This window comes from Panthera tigris, chromosome B2, assembly GCF_018350195.1.
Source record: "Panthera tigris isolate Pti1 chromosome B2, P.tigris_Pti1_mat1.1, whole genome shotgun sequence".
Taxonomy (NCBI): domain Eukaryota; kingdom Metazoa; phylum Chordata; class Mammalia; order Carnivora; family Felidae; genus Panthera; species Panthera tigris.
The window spans coordinates 149,159,059-149,173,798 of record NC_056664.1 but is presented as its reverse complement, the minus strand read 5'-3'; the positions used below and the strand labels follow the sequence as shown (position 1 = coordinate 149,173,798).

The 14,740-nt window shown below is 41.2% G+C and overlaps 1 protein-coding gene across 1 annotated transcript in view; it reads right to left on the bottom strand.

Moving 5' to 3' along the window:
* AFDN (afadin, adherens junction formation factor) overlaps window positions 1-14,740 on the bottom strand; it is a 139,040-nt gene that overhangs the window by 48,354 nt on the left and 75,946 nt on the right. Inside the window, 6 exon segments of the mRNA XM_042987541.1 lie at window positions 7,185-7,279; window positions 7,560-7,705; window positions 8,441-8,461; window positions 10,372-10,577; window positions 10,703-10,764; window positions 14,305-14,420. Coding sequence (XP_042843475.1) covers window positions 7,185-7,279; window positions 7,560-7,705; window positions 8,441-8,461; window positions 10,372-10,577; window positions 10,703-10,764; window positions 14,305-14,420 — 646 coding nt within the window.

The following is a 14,740-nucleotide window of genomic DNA, read 5'->3' as shown; positions in this document are numbered from 1 at the left end:
CCATCCCGCCCACCCACCTCCACTCCAGCAACCCTCAGTCTGTTCTCTGTGTTTAAGAGTCTAATTTGTCTCCTTCTCTGGTTGTATCTTATTTTGCCTTCCCTTCCCCTATGTTCATCTGTTGTGTTTCTTAAATTCCACTAGGGAAATCATATTTGTCTTTCACTGACTTATTCTGTGTAGCATAATACACTCTAGTTCCATCCACGTTGTTGCAAGTAGCAAGACATCATTCTTTCTCATCATCGAGTAATATTCCATTGTATACAGATACATCCTTTTTTTTTATTATTTTTTTTTTAACGTTTATTTATTTTTGAGACAGAGAGAGCATGAACTGGGGAGGGGGGGGTCAGAGAGAGGGAGACACAGAATCTGAAACAGGCTCCAGGCTTTGAGCTGTCAGCAGAGCCCGATGCGGGGCTCGAACTCACGGACCGCGAGATCATGACCTGAGCCAAAGTCGGCCGCTTAACCGACTGAGCCACCCAGGTGCCCCGAGATACCACATCATCTTTACCCGTTCCTCAGTTGATGGAAATTTAGGCTCTTTCCATACTTTGGTTATTGTTGATAGCACTGCTATAAACATTGGGATGCATGGGCCCCTTCGAATCAGCGTTTTTGTGTCCTTTGGATAAATACCTAGTAGTACAATTGCTGGGTTATAGGGTAGTTCTATTTTTAATTTTTCGAGGAAGCTCCACACTGTTTTCCAGAGTGCCACACCAGTGTGCATTCCCACCAACAGTGCAAAAGGGTTCCCCTTTCTCCACATCCTTGCCAGCATCTGTTGTTGCCTGAGTTGTTAATATTAGCCATTCTGACAGGCGTGAGGTGGTATCTCACTGTGGTTTTGGTTTGTATTTCCCTGATGATGAGTGAGGTTGAACATGTTTTCATGTGTCTGTTAGCCACCTGGAGGTCTTCTTTGGAAAAGTGTCTGTTCATGTCTTTTGCCCATTTCTTTACTGATTAGTTTTGGGGGGGGGGGGAGCGGTGTTAAGTTCTTCACAGATTTTTGATAATAACCTTTTATCCAATATGTCATTTACAAATATGTTCTCCTATTCTGTAGGCTACCTTTTAGTTTTGTTGATTGTTTCCTTTGTGGTGCAGAAGCTTTTTCTCTTGATGACGTCCCTATAGTTCACTTTTGCTTTTGTTTCCCATGTCTCTGGAGACATGTCAAGTAAGTTGCCTGCAGGCGAGATCAAAGAGGTTGTTGCCTGTTTTCTCCACTAGGATTCTGATGGTTTCTGGGCTTAATTTTAGGTCTTTCACCCATTTTGAGCTTTTGTGTATGGTGCAAGACAGTGGTCCCGGTTCATTCTTGCGCAGGTTGCTGTCCAGTTTTCCCAATACCATTTGCTGAAGAAAGTCTTTTTTTCCACTGAATATTCTTTATTGCTTTAAGATTATCTGGCCATATGTTTGTGGGTCCATTTCTAGATTCTCTATTCTGTTCCATTGAACTGTGTGTCTGTTTTTGTGCCAGTACCATATTGTCTTGATGATTAAAGCTTTGTAATACAGGTTGAAGTCCGGAACCGTGATGCCTATAGCTTTGGTTTTGACTATTCGGGGTCTTTTCTGGTTTCATACAAATTTTATAATTGTTTGTTCTAGCTCTGTGAAGAATGCTGTTGTTATTTTGATAGGGATTGCACTGAACATATAGATTGCTTTGGGTAGTATCAACATTTTAACAACGTTTGTTCTTCCAATCCATGAGCATGGAATGTTTTTCCATTTGTGTCCTTGATTTCTTTTATAAGCTCTCTGTAGTTTTCAGTGCATAGATCTTTTACCTCTTTGGTTAAGTTTATTCTTAGGTACTTTATGGGTTTTGATACAATTGTAAATGGGATCAATTTCTTGATTCTCTTTCTGCTGCTTCCTCATTGCTGTATAGAAATGCAACAGGTTTCTGTATGCTGATATTACACACTGCAACTTTGCTGAATTCATGTATCAGTTCCAGCAGTTTTTTGGTGGAGTCTTTGGGTTTTTCACAGAGTATCAGGTCTTCTGCAAAGAGTTTTATTTCTTCCTTGCCAATTTGAACCCCTTTTCTTTTTGTTGTCTGATTGCTGAGGCAAGGACTTCCAACACTGTGCTGAATAATAGTGGTGGGAGTGGACATTGTTGTTGTGCTCCTGACCTTAGGGGGAAAACTCTGTTTTTGCCCCATGAGGATATTAGCTGTGGGTCTTCCATATGAGACCTTTATGATCTTGAGGTGTGTTCCTTCTATCCCTTTGATAGTTTTTTTTATCAAGAAAGAATGCTGTATTTTGTCAAATGCTTTCTCTGTATCTATTAAGAGGATCCTGTGGTTCTTCTCCTTTATTAATGTGATGTATCACATTGATTGATTTGTGGATATTAAACCAGCCTTGCAGCCCAGGAATAAATCCCACTTGCTCATGGTGAATAATTCTTTTTATGTGTTGTTGGATTTGGTTTGCTAGTATCTTGTATGAGAATTTTTGCATCTGTGTTCATGAGGGAAATTGGTCTGTAGTTCTTTTTAGTGGGGTCTCTGTCTGCTCTTGGAATCAAGGCAATGTTGGACTCATAGAATGAGTTTGGAGGTTTTCCTTCTGTTTCTGTTTTTTGGAATAGTTTCAAAAGAATAGGTGTTAAGTCTTCTTTAAATGATAGAATTACCCTGGAAAACCACCTGGCCCTGGACTGTTGTTTGTTGGGAGTTTTGATTACTGATTCTATTTCTTTAATGGTCATGGATCTGCTCAAACTTTCTATTTCTTCCTGTTTCAGTTTTGGTAGTGTATATGTTTCTAGGAACTTGTCCATTTCTTCCAGATTGCCCAATTTGTTGGCATACAATTGCTCACAATGTTCTCTTATCGTTGTGTTTTTGTGGTGTAGGTTGTGATCTCTCCTCTTTCATTCGTGATTTTATTTATTTGCATCCTTTACTTTTCTGATAAATCTGGATACAGTTTATCAATTTTGTTACTTCTTTCAAAGAATCAGCTCCTGGTTTCATTGATCTCTTCTACTGTTCTGATTTCAAGATAGCTGATTTTTGCTCTAATCTTTATTTTGCTTCTTCGGCTGGTTTTAGGCTTTGCCATTCTTTTTCCAGCTCTTTTAAGTATAAGGTTAGGTTGTGTATTTGAGACATTTCTTCCTTCTTTAGGAAGGCCTGGATGGCTATATATTTCCCTCTTATGACAGCCTTCGCTGTTGAGTTTTCATTTTCATTGGCTTCCATCACTTTTTAATTTCCACTTTAATTTCTTGGTTAACCCATTCATTCTTTAGTAGGAGATTCTTTAATCTCCCAAGTATTTGTGGTCTTTCCAATTTTTTTCTTGTGGTTGATTTCTAGTTTCATAGTGTTGTGGTGTGAAAACATTCAAGGTATGATCTCAATCTTTTGGTACTTATTGAGGGCTGATTTGTGACCAGTATGTGATCTATTCTGGAGAATGTTCCATGTGTACTCAAGAATGTGTAGAATGAAATGCTGCTTTAGGATGATGTGTTCTGAATAGATCTGTTAAGTCCATCTGGTCAAGTCATTCAAAGCCATCATTTCCTTGTTGATTTTTTGCTTAATCTGTCCATTGCTGTAAGTGGGGTGCTGAAGTCCCCTATTATTATGGTATTATTGTCAATGAATTTATGTTCATGATTCATTGATATATATATTTGGGTGCTTCCAAGTTGGGCGCATATTTACAATTGTTAGATCTTCTTGGTAGATACACTCTTTAGTTATAATGCCCTTGTTCATCTCGTTACAATATTTGTTGTAAAATCTAGTTTGTCTGATATAAAACTTACTTTCAAATCTGCAAGTGCCGTAAGGTCTAAAATAAGTCTTGTAGGCAGCATACAGATAGACCTTTTCTTATCCTTTCTGATATCCTAGGTCTTTTGGAGTATTTAGTCCATTTACATTTAGAGTGATTGAAAGATATGAATTTAGTGCCATGTATTTAGTGCCATGAATTTAGTGCCATGTAGTGCCGCCTGTAGAGCTAGGTGTTTCTGGTGATGTTCTCTGGTCCTTTCTAGTCTTTGTTGCTTTTGGTCTTTTGTCTTTTCTCCAAATAGTCCCCCTTAATATTTCCTGCAGGGCTGGACAGTGGTCACAAACTCCTTTAGTTTTTGTCTAGAAAACTCTTTCTCCTATTCTGAATGACAGCCTTGATGGATATAAAACTCTTGGCTGCGTATTTTTCAGATTCAGCACGTTGAATATATCCTGCCACTCCTTTCTGGCTTGCCAAGTATCTGTGGACAGATCTGCTGTGAACTTGATTTGTCTTCCCCTGTAGGTTAAGGACCTTTTTTTTCCCCTTGCTGCTTTCATAATTCTTTCCTTGTCTGTGTATATTGTGAATTTGACTATGATCTACCTTGGTGACGGTTTGTTTGTGGTGAACCTAATGGGAGTTCTCTGTGCTTACTGGATCTTGATGTCTGTATCCTTCCCCAGGTTAGGGAAGTTTACAGCTATAATTTGCTCACATAGACCTTCTGACCTTTTTTCTGTCTCTTCATCTTCTGAGACCTCTAGGATTATTCGAATGTTATTCCTTTTGAATAAGCTGTTAAGTTCTCTAAGTCTTGTATCGTCATCTTTTACATTTCCCTTTTTTTCTGCTTCATTATTTTCCATAATTTTTGTTATTTTCCACAATTTCATCTTCTACCTCACTGATTCGCGGCTCTGCTTCGTCTATCCTTGCCATTGTGGCAGCCATTCAAGATTGCATCTTGGTTATAGCATTTTTAATTTCAGCCTGACGAGATTTTAGTTTTTTTTATCTGAGAAAGGGATTCTCTGGTGTCTTCTATGTTGTTTTTCAACCGCAGTTAGTATTCTTATAATCGTGGTTTTAAATTCTAGTTCAGACATCTTATATCTATGTTGATTAAGTCCCCGGCTGTCATTTCTTCCTGTTCTTTCATTTGGGGTGAATTCTTCCATCTTTGTCATTTTGCAAGAAGAAAAAAATTAACTATAAAATAAAAATTCAAAACAAAACAAAAAATCAAATAAAGCAAGCTATATCCTAAGTGTGTTTCAGTCTGCTTATTGAAAGAAGCTTTATGGAAGAGAGAAAAAAGAGACAGGAAAGAAAAAAAAAAAGTTTAAAAAAGTCAGGAAATTAAAAGAAATTTTAAAATCGTAAAAGAAAATAAAAATAGATTGAAAAAATTTTAAAAATAAAAAAGAATTTGCTCTTTCTGTACCTAAGAGGACAAAAAGAATGAGGGAAAAAAAAAAGATTTAAACAAAAACAGAAGCAAAGAAAACAAATAAGTGAGCCAGCAAACAATGAAAACCAAGTGAAGTTACATCCAGTTTCCCCTAGAACTGAAACTGTGAAGCCCTCTATGATCTGTACACTAAGCAGATGGAGGGACTTGTGCTGGTCTTCTGGGGGATGTGCTTGGTTGGTACGTGTGATGGCTCCATTCTCCACTAGACGCCACTGCTTAGCTTAGCTTCTGGGGTGGATCAGGAGAGGTGGAAATGGCTTCACCCAGCTCCTAGTCTCTGGTGCAGGAATCTCGCACTCTCACCAACCTGCAATCAAGTACGCCTCCTTTGTCTCAGGTCAGGCCTCTGTCCACTTCCTGCCTCTACCCTGTCAGTGTCCAAGCCGTCCCTTCCAAAGTTTCATCAGGCAGCACCTCCCTCCAGAGTTTCATCTCAGATGGGATTGTGTTTCAAAACTCCATACTTCTACAAAATCTACAAAGAGCTCACCAAACTCCACACCCGAAAAACAAATAACCAAGTGAAGAAATGGGCAGAAAACATGAATAGACACTTCTCTAAAGAAGACATCCAGATGGCCAACAGGCACATGAAAAGATGCTCAACGTTGCTCTTCATCAGGGAAATACAAATCAAAACCACACTCAGGCATCACTTCACGCCAGTCAGAGTGGCCAAAATGAACAAATCAGGAGACTATAGATGCTGCAGAGGATGTGGAGAAACGGGAACCCTCTTGCACTGTTGGTGGGAATGCAAACTGGTGCAGCCACTCTGGAAAACAGTGTGGAGGTTCCTCAAAAAATTAAAAATAGACCTATCCTATGACCCAGCAGTAGCACTGCTAGGAATTTACCCAAGGGATACAGGAGTGCTGATGCATAGGGGCACTTGTACCCCAATGTTTATAGCAGCACTCTCAACAATAGCCAAATTATGGAAAGAGCCTAAATGTCCATCAACTGATGAATGGATAAAGAAATTGTGGTTTATATACACAATGGAGTACTACGCGGCAATGAGAAAGAATGAAATATGGTCCTTTGTAGCAACGTGGACGGAACTGAAGAGTGTTATGCTAAGTGAAATAAGCCATACAGAGACAGACAGATACCATATGTTTTCACTCTTATGTGGATCCTGAGAAACTTAACAGAAACCCATGGGGAGGGGAAGGAAAAAAAAAAAAAAAAGGTTAGAGTGGGAGACAGCCAAAGCATAAGAGACTCTTAAACTGAGAACAAACTGAGGGTTGATGCGGGGGAGGGGGGGGAGGGAGGGGAGGGTGGGTGATGGGTAGTGAGGAGGGCACCTTTTGGGATGAGCACTGGGTGTTGTATGGAAACCAATTTGACAATAAATTTCATGTATTAAAAAAAAAAAAAAAAGAAAGAAAGAAAAAGCAAAACTCCATACTTCAGAGACCCCTGTGGCTTGGACCCATGTCAACTCTCTGGGGGAGGGTCTTGCTGAGCAATGGCAGGGTAACGGCTTGCCCCCGAAAATGTCCACGCAATCACTGAGCAGCAGCAGCTCTGAGATTATAGCAAATCACAACACACAGCTGGTGTCAGGTGTTGCCACACTCTGGCCTCTTTAGGTCTCAATACCAGCAAACATGGCTGCTCTCTGGGGTCCACTGGGACCTACGGGAAGAGGTCCTATGGCCTCTACCAGATGCACAGTGAGAGCTAGTCTTAAGTCAAACAGATGGTAGTTACAACTTCTTAAAGAATGCCAAATCAAATAGGTCATCTCATTTATTTTTAAGATACCTTCCTCTTGTGTATATTAAGATACCTTCCTCTTGTGTATATTAAGTATTAAAATAAAGTTAAACAAGAAGGAGAGAAGAAGGAAGCAGAGGCAGGGAGAAGGAGGGATAGAGGAAGAAGGGAGAAAACAATATTCTAACCTATTTTTGGTCTTTGTAGACTGTTCTCTTCAGGGTCATCCAGAAAAGCCGGCATGTAGTTATTCAGTTCTGACTGAAGACAATGAACCAGATATCTGAAAATATGTGAACAATTTTAATAACCTCAGCAGGATGCACTGCCATTGTCAGACAGGGCATCACAGACGAAACAGTTTACACGTTCCGTAACATTTTCCATTTAAAATATAGTTTTACTCTCAGGATTCTTGAAACATAGCTCAATAACTTCATTTTACTAAATCAACACATCTGGCATGTATTTATGCTTCTTGATATTCATCTCCAGTTAGGGTAAATAAAAACCTTTAAAAACTCTCTACGGAATAGTGTAATCTCCAAGAACGTGTTCCTTACTTAAACGCCATTTGAACCAAGTGTGCTAAAACATCTTGGGCGTCCAATGTGATTCGACTAAGATCTCGGTCCTGCTTAATGAAGTTGAGAAGCTCAGATGCGTTGGCCATCCAGAAAGCAAGCGCCCCTGCGATATTCTTCTGTTTCTGTAGATAGAACACATTCCTATAAGCAACCCCAAGACAAAAAAAAAAAAAAAAAAAAAAAAAGAATGAAAATAAAAAGGAATGCTCTTGAAAAGCTGCTGAAGATAGACCAGTACCTTCCCGTTTTCACCAAGGTATTTACCACAGATACCAGATATTTGCAAAAGAATTTGGATACATATATAGCAATGGAATTGCAACCTCTTCTTGGGATACATGGATCCGATTAGCTACAATTTACAGAATCAGTGCAAAAACAGAGATACCAAATCATACAACACCCAATTGGAGATCGTGCTTTATCTGGTAATCTGTGAAGTACACACGCATCTATCCATGGTTACCCACAGCCACCCTGATACTCGCAGTCGCTGGCTGAGATGCCGAGCAACTCAGTATCAAGTACTGATCTATCACATCATCTCCCGACCACATGTGCAGGCCAGGCAACTTCAGATGAGATCCAAAGAATAGGAACCAAGGATAAACGAGAGAGAGGAGAAACAGAACTTTTGTCATTTCATATCCACACTGAGTGCATTAAGCAGAAATTATGAAATGCTGATAAAGGTTGCACAGTCAGAAAAGGATTTAGTACTGCATGTTTCAGTTGCTGAATGAGTGTTATGAACCGCCCAGTCCGCTTGCTGGAGTGTTGTGTTTTGACATGGAAGCAGCGCGAGAAACTCAGCTAAGCCGACACAGCCAGGACCAGTTCCCAGCAGCGCATCCTACCTGATCAACCTGGTCTACTTCCTGGAGAGAAACAGACGAGGGGAAATCAAGCAGAACGAGAGAAAGAAACTTGTAAACAATCATGATAGTTTAAAAAAATCAAAACACTAATATGAAGGCACGACATGAAGGTACGACATTTAGTTATGTTATTCCCAAATTACACATTCATTCACGGTTCGGAAGCATCTCTGGAAGTACGTGACATAAAGGATTAGTTTTATGTTCTTAGAGTGGCGCAGCGAGTGAGCGACCTCCAGTTTATACAGGGAAGGTGTTACGATATACACATGAACACACTGATCTCCTTAAAAGATTTAGAACACAAAGGACTTAACGTCTTTTAACGATATCGTGTGTCTGACTAGCTAAAGGTACACGAGAAGAGGGTCTATCCCCTGGATTAATAGGATGAAAGAGACAGAAAAGACCAACGGTAAAAAACAAAACAAACAAAAAAACTAAGAATTAAAAAATGTATAAAAAACATAACCATACGAAAATGGAACAAAGTCGTTTCTGAAAGTAGGTTTTTACGAATTAAAGCATTTACTATAGTTCTTTCCCAAAATTTTAGGAGTTCTCTAATCACAGATTAACCCTAAATCTGAAGTTTAAAAGACCTGTTTTGATAATGATGATCTCACTGACTAGTTCAAATTCAACAAGACGAAGTCTATCAAAAGTAGTCTGATGACAGGAGTTTCCCCAATTTGAAATAGGCTTCAGAAATGCAAACATGACGGAAGACAATGGCTTTGAACCAAAAGGAAATCCATGTTTGTTTATAAATTACTAAGAGAGAAACACAAAATGGTATCCAAATAAAATGACAACACTTTTTATCTACTTCCTCACTTGGTAAAAGAATCATAAGCCCATTACATTCATATGCTAACCACTCAAACCTAATAGAAACATTTCTTGAAAAGTTGTGGCCTTTGACAACAATTCTCAAGGAATTAACAGATTAGTTAGCTCAAGCTATCCTCACAGGAGAAAAACAACCCAACTGTCTAATCACATTGCTTAATGATACATAATTAGAATTTTATATTTTATAGCTGAATAATAGCACTGACTGATCAGGGGTCTGGGAAAACTTTTTAAAAAATCTGTAAATTTACTTCTAAGGACTTTAAATCTTCAAATTGTGATCTGGCAAACTGCTATGCCAATTTGATCCACCACAGGTGAGGACGACTTAAAAAGAAACAAACCATTCTACAGAGAAAACACCCTTACTTCTTCAAACTTCCAAAACAGTCTTATGAAGGAATCTGAACAGGACTTTCATCATAACTGAGAAATGTCATGTCCATCACACCTACCCAAGTGCTATCGAAAAACCCAGAGAGTTCCCACCAGCGTCATACGCTCCTTATAAAAAGGGCAAATGCCTCTGTAGAGCCCTTACACGATTGTGGGCGGGGGAGGTTATGAGGGAAGCAGCTGAATGGGCGGACAGGAATCGGGGTGGTTGACAGAGAAGTTCTGGAATCAGAAGGGGCGGCCGCACAACACTGAACGACCTAAATTCTACTGAATTAGTCGCTTTAAAATGGGTAGTTTTACCTTCACGTGAAATTCATCTCAACAAAGTATTTTTTAAGTCTAAGAAAACCCACAAGCGTCAGTACTTTCTCACAACTATTGCACTTTTAAGGATTGTTACCATATGCTCGTCACGTTACCACGTAGTTTACTTTCCCTTATTCTAACACTTGTAGAAAAAAATAGACGTTTACGTTCCTTTTCAACTTTTCAAGCTCTACAATTTTCGGTGCTACTTCTAATAGCTTTCGTTTCAGAAAAGCCTCTCAAAGTCGAACACGTAAGCACACGGAGACATGGCAGGACTGGCTTCGCCGACACATGCGAACAAGAAGCACGCGCACTGAAGCAGCGGGGCCCGGCGTGCTGGCGCTTACCTGAATCACCCCCTCCATCATGCTCACCATCTTGTTGACTATGGCAATCACTTTGTGAGTACGCTCTGTAGGACTGACATCGGGTCTGTACTGGCTCGACAATACATACCGACATGCCATATATAATACATATGTAGGTGACAACTTAAAATGGACTGTAGAGCTATTAGTATAATTTATAATGGCAGATAAAAATGAATCTTCAGCTGTGAAAAGATTTCAAAAAAGAAGAAAAAGAAAAAAAAGAACAAAAAAAAAAACCCATGAAAATCAGATGGAGAAAAATGGAACAAGAAATAATTCACTAACAATGGAATCTGAAATTACTCACAACTTTCCCTGAATTCAATGCTTGCAGGCAGTATGAGTTCAGGCCCAAGAGCATCCTGAGTTCTGAAAAAAGAAAGAGGCCGCCTCTTAACATCAGATCACATGGCTACTGACAGTCAACCTATGCGTGTTTCTGCAACTATTTTCAAAATCTCTACACAGTTCGTACACATAATAAAGAGCCCGATGACTTGTTTTCACATGGAAACCATTCAAACATGCAGATGAGCGTACTGGGAGTGATCCTATCCCTACACCTCACAGAGGTCGGTTCCTTGCAGTATCTGCTTCCACCGAGAGAACAGACCCGACCACGATTCTCTATTATGCATGAAGACTGCGCACAGCGGGGTGACCAGGCTGCCGCGCACCTGCCACGGCAACGGCTCGAGTAACAATGCAAAGACGCTGCTGGGAGACACAAAGGAAAACTAAACCACGGTGAGCTTGAAACTGAGCTCTTACAAAGGAGAACAAGTTGCTAAGAGCCAGACGCTGCCCTTCTCTTCTGATAAAGGTTACCCAAGACGATTCCTACAGACCCCTTCGGTCGCTCAGTATTAGCATGTATGTCTCAAGCTCACAGTGAAGCACACCTTTAAAAAAAAAAAAAAAAAAAAAAGGCCTCCTACTCACATTTTTTTTTTAAAGTCACATAAATTCCACTTTTCATCATCTAGCCTGACACTACAAACACAAGGAATTGCCAAGATATAGAAACCAAGAGCAACTAGAATTTGTAACCCTTGTAAGAATTAGCACTAATGTTTATGTGTTTCCAGGCATCCTGATCAAAGTGATTCAAAGGTTAGGTACATTTCTGTTTCTCTAAGAGTTCTTCAAATGGTGGGTCACTCTGTCCCCACGGGTAGGATCAAAGGTTCACGGTCCTGTGAAAGTCTCCTTTCAGTATGAATATATGCATATGGAGGTTAAGTGTCCACCAGCACACGATGTAAAATTTGATTCTGTGTCGCATATTGGTCAAACAACGTCTGAAAGCCATTAATAAGCACGGAATTTCTACAATGTGTGAGACGAATAGTTACCAATCCGATTGAGATCTCCTCACTGCTGTAGTTACACTGTTCTCCACGGCGTTCAGTTTAGTTGTTCTTTCGCGCAGACACGGGATTCGAATCTCAAGCAATTTAATTATTACTCTAAGTTAGTCTGCTACTAACTACATTTTGTGTAGAACACAGGTAAGTCCCGCTGCCCTAACGAGCTGGCAAGTGATCGGGTTCCTTAAGAGTTTAAACCTTTAGCATTTTAGCTCAGCTTTAACAGAGATGATCAGGGTAAATCTTCCGAAAATCTGTCCTCGACTAGATGAAGGAAACTGACAGTAAAAGCGATGAACCGTGTTGCGTCTTTCCACAAACTTGACTGAAGGGTAAAGAGTGAGGCTATGAGGACTTAGACCGGGAGGGAGACAACTATTGAGGTAAATACGGATCAAACAACAGGGAGGTCAATATTCACATGAAGCGTCACATTTGCTGAAGCGGAGCATCAACATCGCCGTTGATATTTAAGAACCTGTGAGGGACTGAAAGGACATTTTCAGCAGCAACCGCTCACGCATTTACCCTGGACGTAACAACTTCTTCAAAAATGAAGAGAAGAGGGAAAGAATGTGTGGTGGCTGCAGGTCTCCACGACCACAGACGCAAGTGGCTCCTTCCCGCGGGCCCGTGCTCCCCTCCCGCCCCTGCGCACTGAGGCCTCGACCGGGAGAAAATCCAACGCCATTACCCCGGACTATCAGAATCACTAGAAGGAAAAACAAGATTCTTTTCCACAAATTACGTGCTTCAAAACTTCTCATCTGGTCTGTGATCTGGGATTTGGATGTAACTCGACAATGCAGGTACAAAAAAGCTCTTCAGACAGAATTTGTATGCTCAACTATGTTACCAAGTCTGTTAACTGCCACACATACAGACAGCTAAAACTGCAGAGATCTTTCAGTTCATTAGTCCAACAGTAAACTGGGTGAACCTCACTTGTCTGTTTCATCCATTTGAGAAATCTGGTAAAAATAAGGAACATAAAATCTCACTGAAAAAGTAAACGTGTCAGTGGTAATTTAAAGAACCCCATTATTCAAAAAGATTTTTTCCTTGACTAAAACTAGTGTTTTTAAACATATTTATTAAAGTAACTTCGGTTTTTATGAACAGACCAATGAAGTGTTGCTTATGCCCACACTGGAGATGGAAATACAAAGACTGGAAGCAGAAGAATCATGTTTCCATCACGCTGTAGCACCAACCAAATAATACGTATTTATAGGTCAAATAAAACCTTTAGTGAAATCTTTGCTGGCAGGATAAGATAAATTCTAACACGCAACTGGCCATCATCTGACTCCTCTGACACCGTATTAATATAGTTTACAGTGCTAAACATCTTATTCTAGAATACGCCACCAGAAACAAGCACACAGAAAGGAGACTTATTACTACATCTAAAAACATTCACAATCAACAAAATTCTCGTAACGAAAAGCCCACAATAAAAACAAGGTAAAAACCTGAGATTTCCACAGGAACCTAGAAATCGCATTACTGTGATGAGTGGTATTAAAGTCTTATAACACACAGCGCCCTCTACTGGAAGGCAGAAGATTAAAGAACCAAATCAGCTGCCTGTCACCAAATTGGTAAGTGACCTTGGGCCAGACATGGGCCTCAGGTATCGGATCTGAAAGAGAAGAGTTAGAGCGGCTTCATGAAAACTTTGAACGGATTTTTGGTGGGCGCCTCGGTCCCCCTGCTGACACCAGCCCGCATGGTACGAGGACACAGGAGTGGTCTTCCAGCCGCTGCGTCCGTGTAGATGCCTCTGCCGAAGCGCTCTGCGGCTCCGGCTCACCAGCACTTGAACTCCTCACTGGTTATCTGAGGCACTGACATTACTTTTCGACATTTAAACAATTTTAGAAATCGCAAGAAAGTAGAATTCTAATTAAGGTAACGTGTACTTAAAAATCCTAAGAAAAGGAAATAACAAAAGGCAGACAGAACTTCTCTCTTCAAGAACGAGGACAGGAGACAATATTCATCCCTATCCACCTTGGCAGGAAGACGTGCCACGTCAGAGCGGGAGACGTGGTAACGTGGCACTCAGAATTCTTAACTCCACTTAAAATCGTTTTTGGCTTTTAACATGTGTATTTGAACACGTAAGGATTTCATCTACAAACAGGTGAAATGGCCGGTTGTAGGGTGTCTTAATATACAAATGATCAAATATCAAACTCCTGTAAAAACTTCCCTTCTCCTTGTTTTTATAGACTAGCACGTTTAAAATAGAAGCATTTTTAATTCAGAGTGCCTCCTGCTTCACCTGGGCAGACGGCACCTGGCACAGAAGCAAGGGACACACACAGCTGCTGACGATGCCTTTTCTTCCGGTTCGGCAACACGGACAGAAAATCCTCTTTACAACAACGCTAACATTCTCAAAACATCAGCCAAACCCTCAGCAGTCGCTCGGCCATCCCCCAACCCTCCCCCCGAGTCCCACTGGTCCCCAACCCCCCCCCCCAACCCGTCCGAGTCCCACCCGTCCGACTGCACAGGAACCGCGCGCTACCTGTTTTCTTGCCGGCGGCAGTCCTGCTGCTCCAGTCTCAGCATCGGCTTCACTGTCCCGCGCTCGGCCGTGCCGGGGGCAGGCGGTGCCCTGTCGCTGTCCAGCCTGGTGGCGCTCTAAGCCGAGAGAAAACACGGAGCGTTTACAGACAGCGTGCAAGCCAGCCACGCTCACGCAGACTGCTGCAGGGGAACAGCTGATGCCAGGCTGCCCGTCAGGGGGAGGCGAGACAGAGATGCCGGAGAAGAGCAGGGAGCAGAAAAGGGCACGGCCGCGCCGAGGACGTCAGGTGCACAGACGCACGCCCGAGAACACGGTCACCGAAAGAACAAACCACACAGCTGCTTTCCTGTTCAAAGAGCTAAAGGCGGGCTCTAACACACAGGCGTGCGGAGGTGGTGCGTGTAAACGGGGCTCTTCAAAACGGGCAGGGACG